The sequence below is a fragment of the Periplaneta americana genome, chromosome 10 (assembly GCF_040183065.1).
Source record: "Periplaneta americana isolate PAMFEO1 chromosome 10, P.americana_PAMFEO1_priV1, whole genome shotgun sequence".
NCBI classification, from domain to species: domain Eukaryota; kingdom Metazoa; phylum Arthropoda; class Insecta; order Blattodea; family Blattidae; genus Periplaneta; species Periplaneta americana.
Window position 1 is genome coordinate 139,444,795 of NC_091126.1, and position 9,160 is coordinate 139,453,954.

At 34.7% G+C, this 9,160-nt stretch overlaps 1 protein-coding gene across 1 annotated transcript in view; it reads left to right on the forward strand.

The window, feature by feature from the left end:
* The window catches only part of LOC138708042 (MAM and LDL-receptor class A domain-containing protein 1-like), a 297,684-nt gene extending 292,003 nt beyond the window's left edge, over positions 1–5,681 (forward strand). Inside the window, exon 19 of the mRNA XM_069838155.1 lies at positions 1,998–5,681. Within this exon, the coding sequence (XP_069694256.1) occupies positions 1,998–2,041 (44 nt within the window). The 3' untranslated portion in view covers positions 2,042–5,681. The remainder of the gene's footprint in view (positions 1–1,997) is intronic.
* Positions 5,682–9,160: the final 3,479 nt, after the last annotated feature.

The window sequence follows — 9,160 nt, forward strand, 5'->3', positions numbered from 1 at the left end:
GGGAAAATACACGCTCGGCTCACTGGCCGGTAATATTCTGAGAAAATACACGCTCGGCTCACTGGCCGGTGATATTCTGCGAAAATACACGCTCGGCTCACGTCCTTTTAAATACTCTCTAAGGTGACGCGCTCACCAGACGCTTTTTCGTTTTGAAGATTCAAACTGTGCATAGTTACAGCACGAATGGCCGTATGAGCTCGTGCGAAGGATCTTGTGTACATGAGTTTGTATAATTTATTATGCATCAATAAATGCACTTATCTATCTATCTATCTACTATTGTTTGCCAGGTTCAAACAACGCTACCAGCGCGTTCCTAGACAGGAAAAACCCCTTTATGCTATACTAAAGTTCAGTAACCTACCTCGCGTCTACTGGTTTTAAATGCGTTAGGCGCCTGTCAGACTGAGTGAATAAAGAGCCTATTACGCGCTTCACTGATCCCCGTGGCGTAGGTTAAACAAACATCTCAAAGAAATATAGAAATATCTAAACTGAAACTATACTATAACTTATATAGGAGAAAAAATATCTTACTATCGCCGGACCACCCGACTACAGCTTCAACTTACAAATGTTCAGAATGTGTACAGTGATGATATTGATTCAATAGCTTATCAAAATCTTAATTATTTTTTGTACTGTTGGGAAAACATTCATATATAACTAAGGTTAATGCTTTTGTGTTTATAACTTTCTACTGTCTCTCGTCTCTTTTTTTAAAGTAAGCATTTACTGGAAAACATATTTTCCTAATCCATCTGGTTTTTCAGCTTCAGATCAAGAATATGTCATTAGTGAACAACCTTTTATTAACAAAAACTCAAATTTAGTTTAGTTCAATTTGTGTTGGTTGGGGAAAATAATTCATTAATAATTAAGTGTAGGCTATTGGTTAGTAGAAATTAGGTGGCGTTAATTGGACAAGCTGTTCCTAATAACGCCAGTATACAGAGTTTTCCTATTTGAGTTATAATTTTTCTCCAGTATATAATATTACCATTTTCATTGTGCTATTTTCTAAAGATAAAATGAAAGTTACTTTGTCATAATTTTTGTGTTTGTGCGTAACTTATTTCCAGAACATCAGTGACTTAAATGTTAATGTGGCGTTATTTGGTACGTGTACCTTATACTTTATTAATTTTATCTTTCTGTATAATTATTTAGCCTATGATATTGAACAAGATTTTTGCAATTTGCACAAATATAATTTTTCATCTGTGCATTGTTGCGACAATATTTACTTTCTAGCTTAAACACTGCTGATAACCTTCAGTCAGCTGTTCTTAGTGTAATCACAGTCTAATATATACAGTCACGAAACTCAATACGTAGGAAATATGCATCCATAGATAGTTGCTAACCACTAGGATCGCTACTATCGTCTCATCACAGACTATGTGAAATAGTACCTGCACAGTCTATTGTTCCTAGTACCCTCGTCAACTCAAGCTTCGTGACTGTATAATTATACTAGACTGTGGTGTAATGTACGTAGTCTACTGTATATTAAGATTTTTTTAAGTATTATTTTCAGAATATAATATCATGCAAAAAATACTGCACAATACACGTTTGTGAATTGCATTAAAAATGTTGGAAATTGAAAAATGAGCAGAGCGATTTTCTTCAACATTTTCTCGATTTTGTAAAAAGCACTTCCCAAACTTGTATCGTAATATACTACAATATCATATTCGTAGTTTCCTAACACATACAATGAATAAATGATGAGATAATTGTTAATTATATTTTTGTAACTCAGAAGTACTTTATATCAATGGCATGAAATCACAGCAATAGATCTATATTTATTTTGAATTTTCAGGAATAACAGTATAAAATAATCATTTTCAGTCTCACATGTTTAATCAGGAAGAGGAAAAAGTTACTTCTTTAAAGAAGAGAAGTTGCTCAGGTTACGTTCTCATTAGCGAGTATACTTATATAATTTCATGAAAAATATTTCCCATGACATTTTCTTTCCTCAGCTCGACCAGAGGATGCTACTGTGAAGAACAATCAAGAACTGTAGAAATGAAGATCGTAACAAAACGGCCAAATCATGTAGATGAATAGAAATATATAATGTACGGTAATATAATATACCATAATATGTAATTGCTTCATAGATATACTGAATGGATGTGAGTAGATATATGTTAATGTGATGCTGTTCTTCTGATCGAATCGTAACCTGTCTGTTAGTTTACGGATGTCATATATATATATTTTCTCGATAATTGAAATCAGTGGTTTTCAAATGACTGTTGTTATGTTTTAGTGTTAGAATTAGAATATTTTGGTTACAATAATTTAATTATCGTCGAATTAATTTTCTAATTTAAATTGGAAAGGATGGTGGACGGAATTCATGTTACTTAAACTCATATTACGATATGTCACTAACACCTCGACGAGGAAGATTAACATTACGCTACGTAATTAGGATTAAGGATATAAATTAATCACAATTGAATCAGTCATTTAAGAAAGGGATCAATGGCACAAATTCCAATTTTTCAGGAGAGAGAAAAAACTGATTATATATAAACATGGCAATATTTGATACAAAGTTACACACCTATCCTTTAATAATCAATGGTTTTAGCATTAGCATGTATGAAAAACAAGCAAAGTTGGTTCAGATAAGTTGTTATACTGATCCAAAATTGTGGAATTCAGCCCTTTCAAAAGGAAATTCCTATTTTGAGAATAGAATTATGAAAAATGAATTCTATTTTGACTAATATTTGCATTTCACTGAAATCATTCTGATATTCATAATCACAGAAACACAAACATAAACATATTGTGTCAAAATTATAATATATTGTTAAGAAGAACAGAAAAAATGAACAATAAATGTAATGTCCTTTATACATCATCATCACTTTTGCTGCTAGTAGACCAAGCTACGATGTCTCTGTAAAACCATAAATAAGTGTTCATCTGGTATGTAGCACATTAATATAAACAAATCCTCGATCGTTTTAACGGTAATGGGAACTTTTTCTCTGTAGGCACATTGACCCGGAAGTTTCAGAATATCTGTAGCAGATATTATCTTCAAATCAAAAGTGTCTTATCAAATCTCCGCTCAATGCTGAAACACATACTTTCCCGGGTTCTTTGAGTCATTCTTGTATTCATTGAACATTGTTGGTTGCAGTTTCACTTTCTGATCACTGGGTGTTTCTACTGACAAGCAGGTATTTCTGCCATTATTTACTAACCTCTTTAAAATCATCAGTTGATACCAATTTTACAACAAATTTCCCTTCTTTTGAAGCATTTTCAATGATTTCTATATATTCCACTCTTACAGTTTTGCTTATTACATGTACCTTCCTTTCTCTTCTTCTCATTAAAAATGACTGCATTTCCTCTAACAGACGCCATGTTTATTTGAAAGAACTGAAACTGGTAACTGGTTACCAACTGTTACCAGATTATTCTTATGTTAGTCACTATGTATCAAGGCAAATTCACTTTATCCTCAATTACAGGAGTTGAGCCACTTCTAAAATGAATGCTATATTCAGACAGTTATAGAACCTATGTTATTGAGTGGAAATGAGCTCCTTTAATGCAGATTCATGTATCTACCCATTATGCACCAATACATGTGAAGAAACCATTTTCTTAAAAACATGCCATTGAGCCTTTTCTTAAATGACTGATTCAAATATAAAGATTCTAAGCGTCCCGCGCCTTGGCGTCGTGGTCTAAGGCATCCTGCCTAGGGCTCGCGTTACGGAATGCGCGCTGGTTCGAGTCCTCGTGGGGGAAGAAATTTTCTCATGAAATTTCGGCCAGTGTATGGGACCGGTGCCCACCCAGCATCGTGATGCACTTGGGGAGCTACGATAGGTAGCGAAATCCGGTTGCGAATGCCAGCTATAACGGCTGGGGGATCATCGTGCTAACCACACGATACCTCCATTCTGGTTAGATGATCGTCCACCTCTGCTTCGGCATGTGGGCGTGAGGCCAGCAACCGGCTGGTCTGTCTAGGCCCTTCACGGTCTGTAGCGCCACGGATTACTATTATTAATAATGTCCAAGCATTGTGTCAACTTCAGCAACGAAGTTGTTTCTTAAAATGTAACGTATTAAAAGGAACAAATTTTATACACATCATACCTCACTTACTTTACCACAGCAGCGATACCAACTATTAAATCAAATTTCGCGGTTAGTCTAGCAAGATCCACATTTTACGAGAAGATTTGAACAAGTAATGCGAGTTTTTCTCCCCATTCTTACAACCTATTCCCGATAAGAAATCGGCCGGCTATTGCTTGAGCCATGAACAGGTTATTTGAGAAACCCCTCATGTCCACTTTTTTTAAATTGAGATACGCATCATATAATATCTTTAGGGGTCGATACATCGTTTTATGCAGAAACCCCTCAAGTTTAGTCATTCTTGTAGCATATAGAGCATGCTGAAAAATGCATATATTTGAGAAAACCCTGAAGTAGAGGACATGAGGGCTTTCTCAATTACATCACTTTCTATGATTTTGGAATAGCTTTGAAAATGTTTAATATTTATTGGTAACGTTAAAAAGTCTCAGAAGGAAATTAAACACAGAATAAATACGGGAAATATCTGTTATTCGGTTGAGAAGCTTTTATCATCCAGTCTTCTTTCAAAAAACCTGAAAGTTAGTATTTATAACACACACAGACACATTACTGATTGCTCTTTATGGTTGTCAAACTTAGACTGTCACTTTGAGAGAGGAACAGAGGTTAAGGATGTTTGAGAATAAGGTGCTTATGAAAATATCTGGGGCTAAGAGGGATGAAGTTACAGGAAAATTGAGAAAGTTACATAACGCAGAACTGCACACATTGTATTCTTCACTTAACATAATTCGGAACATTAAATCCAGACGTTTGAGATGAGCAGGGTATGTAGCAGTGTGGACGAATCTAGAATTACATATAGAGTGTTAGTTAGGAGGCCGAAGGGAAAAAGACCTTTGGGGAGGCCTACATGTAGACGGGAGGATAATATTAAATGGATATGAGGGAGGTAGGATATGATTGTAGACACTGGAATAATCTTGCTCAGGATACGGACTGATGGCGGGCTTATGTAAGGGCAACAATGAACCTCCGGGTTCCTTAAAAGCCATTTGTAAGTAAGCAAGTAATGTTAAAAAGTTGTATATTTATATGTTGGTAGCATTAGTATTATTTGATATAACTGGACAGTGCTGTGTATGTGACCTTATCTAAGGATGATATTTAATAGAAAATTCTTATCAACCAACTTTTTTGACAGTATTATTGACTCATACCAATAATTTTTGTAGACATCAATCTGCTATGAAAGTTCTGCACAACTCGCCCCAAAAACAGGTTCGGTAGCACTAATTTTGTTCCTTATGTTTTGTTTCAGCTGAATGATGGTGCGAGGCTTGTTGCGATACACCCTACTTTTGAGATAACACCGTAGGAAGTAATCAGCGCACACTGCTCATGGTCAATGAACTGACTGCGAAATATGTTTCCAGGACGAATAATGTCACGATTTGAAGACACTGCATGGCCGCCAAGATCTCCTGACCTGACTTCAGCTGATTACTTCCTATGGGGTTATCTCAAAAGCAGGGTGTATCGCAACAAGCCTCGCACCATCATCCAGCTGAAACAAAACATAAGGAACGAAATTAGTGCCACCGAATCCGTTTTGTTGGGACAAGTTATGCAGAACTTTCATAGCAGACTACAAGAATGTATTCGTTGCCGTGGAGGCTACTTCGAAATGTATTTTTTTTAAACAATCAAACATTAATAAATTGCATTGTACTAGATTACTTCAGTATAATATATTTTTCTTTTCAATTCTTCTTGAGACTCCCACAACAGGATTATAAAAACCGTCATATCCCACTGCCACACCCTATATAATACGTGTATTAATACTTTACAACAATACAATAACTTCTATCGCATTCTGCTTCATTAATAATGACATAACTTCCCACATTTAATCTTTTATTTGAGAAAGCCCTCATGTTCCAAATATTTAAATAATTTTCCTGAGGAACTGACATGTGTTAAAACCTTAATTTTGAACTTAAAACATGTAGTTACAACACAAAATTAAGGTGAAAATATATATTTCCATAAAATTATTTTCATATGGGAAATATTTAGTTTTTTATCTCTCCTGAAAATGTTATGATTTTGGACATGAGGGGTTTCTCAAATAAAGTGCTCATTTGTAACAGCCGGCTGCAAGAACCATTTTCCCCTCGCAAGAATCTTTTCTTGAAATTTGGCCAGTATTTTTAAATCAACAAAATAACACACTAATGGTAGAATTGTAAAACTTATGTTAAATCACTTTTTATGGTAGGAGATTTAAAGCCGAGAATGGTTTTTCACAAATTATGGTATAATTAATGAAATATAATAATAGGCCTACATTTTGTACAGCAGTTTCAATTTTCTTCATATAAAGAAATAATTATTCATGGCAAATAGTGATACTTGATATCAATCAGCGAATTTTAAGGGATAGGAAAGTTAATAAATTACCCGCGAATTTTATCAGAAGATTCACCGTTCGCTGAGTAAGAAAGTTTTATACGTTTAAGTTGTATTAACTATTAGCAATTAATTAAAAAAAAATAGGCAAACTATTTTTGAATGTCGAAATTTAACGTATTACGCTTCATCAAGCCTTAATACGTACAAGAAGAAACTGGAAAGCTTGACTTACCGCAGAAATTTCTGAGGAAAGACTGGGAGCAGCAATCGGTTCGATAGCAATCTGAGGTCTTTTGCTCTAACTGTAGTGTGTAATTATCAGAATACACAAGTACTTCCATCCATGTTGCTCCCGTGATTGTTTGAAATTTAGCACGACAATTGAAATCCACTGAAAATAAGATATGAGAAAATATATTGTATATTATATTTATTATATATGTATGTTTGTTATTTAAAACAATAATTGTTACATAATCCCTTTATTCTAAGCAGCAGCAGCAACACGATGCAACTATTGTTTGTTTCCTCACTCTACACAATATTGTTCGATGTGAACGTAGGCCTATATGAACATTAACCCTAGACAGGTAATAATCAGTAGAGCCCGGAATTTTAGGTGCTAAAAGTTAAGATTGACACTGAGTGTATACGAATAGAAGTGGTGCCCGTGAGGAGGGTTTAGTGCTTAGTTCACAAGATTCCGATATGTCAGAAGGAGTGAGCAATGGATCTTATAAACAGTGCGTCAATTTGTAAGTGTTGGTTAAGAAGTTAAAGACTTTTAACAATACCGAAGGGAAAAAACTAAATGACAAGAATGGCATCTCAAAGAAGTGGAGGCATGGCAATGATGTGCTTGCTTGTGTGATGGTTAAAAGGATTAGACACCTTTGGCGGTACCGAAAGGGAAAATACTGAATGTCGTCTCAAAGAAGTGGGGGCATGGCTTCTATATTTATAAACTATAGCGAGGAACAATATTAACAGTTAGCATCTAAAATTCCGGGCTCTAATAATCAGTTTATTATGCACAATAATTTGTAATTTTTACTACCTGTTTTGCTACCTTATAGAAGTAGGAAATTCTGTTTACTGAAAATTTATTTTTTACAAAAACTTAATGTTAAATAAGTAATATTACCAATATTAAGTTATCTTTTGCTCTTCTTACATTTAATTCGCAGGGAAACCCTATGTTTTTTTACAAAATAGTTTTATGTAGCATTTGCAACAGGACTCAGTTGTTCGTCTCTTTGCAGGGAATATTGGACATACCGTACGTTATCTTCTTCTTCTCCTTCTTCTTCTTCTTCTTCTTCTTCTCCTTCTTCTTCTTCTGTTTCAAAATGTTTCTGAATTTTCCTATTGAGTTAACGAAGCACTTCTGTAGTTTCAAACTTAGTGTCAATCAAGGTTTTACCAATAATTCGTCACTTCTCTTCTTCTCTTTCTTCTTCTTCTTCTTCTTCTTCTTCTTCTTCTTCTTCTTCTGTGGCAAAATTTTTCTGAATTTTCCTATTGAGTTAACGAAGCACTTCTGTAGTTTCAAACTTAGTTTCAATCAAGGTTTTACCAATAATTCCTCACTGCTCTTCTTCTTCTTCTTCTTTTTCTTCTCCTCCTCCTCCTCCTCCTCCTCCTCCTTCAGTGCCAAATTTTTATAACTTTTTCCCATTGAGTTAATGATGTAAGCACAGTAGTTTAAAACTCAGTTTCAACCACGATATTAGCAAATAATTTCTCACGTAGGCCAGTTGGCAAGGGAATAATTTTCTCCACATCACACTTTCACTTTTTTCAGTCATATTCTCTATGCATGTACCAATCCCGTACACAGACCAGTACCTTCCCCGTGAGGAGTCGAACAAAGCTTGTCCCCTGAAGCGAGTCCTAGGTATGATGTCTTGGCTTGGCTTTACGAGGGCTGAATGGAGAGTTTATGCTGTTCTGCTTCAGCCCCTGATAGAGCCAGGATCCGTTTCGCGAATGAGTTATTTGATGTAGACTAGGGGCTAGAGCCACGTTCCTTTCTATATTAACATCCGAAACTGGTACCACTCCCAGGACTTCATCCCAAACTATTTTCAGATGCAGATAACATGAAATTCTGCATCGTAAATTTTCGAGCATTACCTGTCTATGATTAATCTATAGGATTCAGTTCTGCTTTCGTCAACATGTAAAAGTGTTTAGTGTTTAAAATTGTGAATATATCGAGCAGAAGCCCTATTTACCAAAGATATGTTCTCACTTGGAATCCTAGTTATGTAATGTAATGCTTCACATATTAAGTATTCCTAAGAATATATGGCAACAATAAATATTTAAAATATAAGTAGTAATTGGATAAATATTAATGTATCAGGAAATTATGTTGAATGAAATCTCTCTTCAAATGTCCCTTGACTAGAAAAAATATTTTCTCTTACCGAATTTGTTGAAATATACATACTGATATGGAATTTCAAGCAACTCGTACATAATAAAATGTATCACACTAGTAACACAAACGTTTGGTTTGGTGCCCTTATTTTTTCTAACAACTCATCAAGAGAATTATTAATTCTTTATTTCTTATAATTAAGTTACTATGAACACACATTTGAGTAGAATCCTTAAATTCTTAATTTTCAGATGC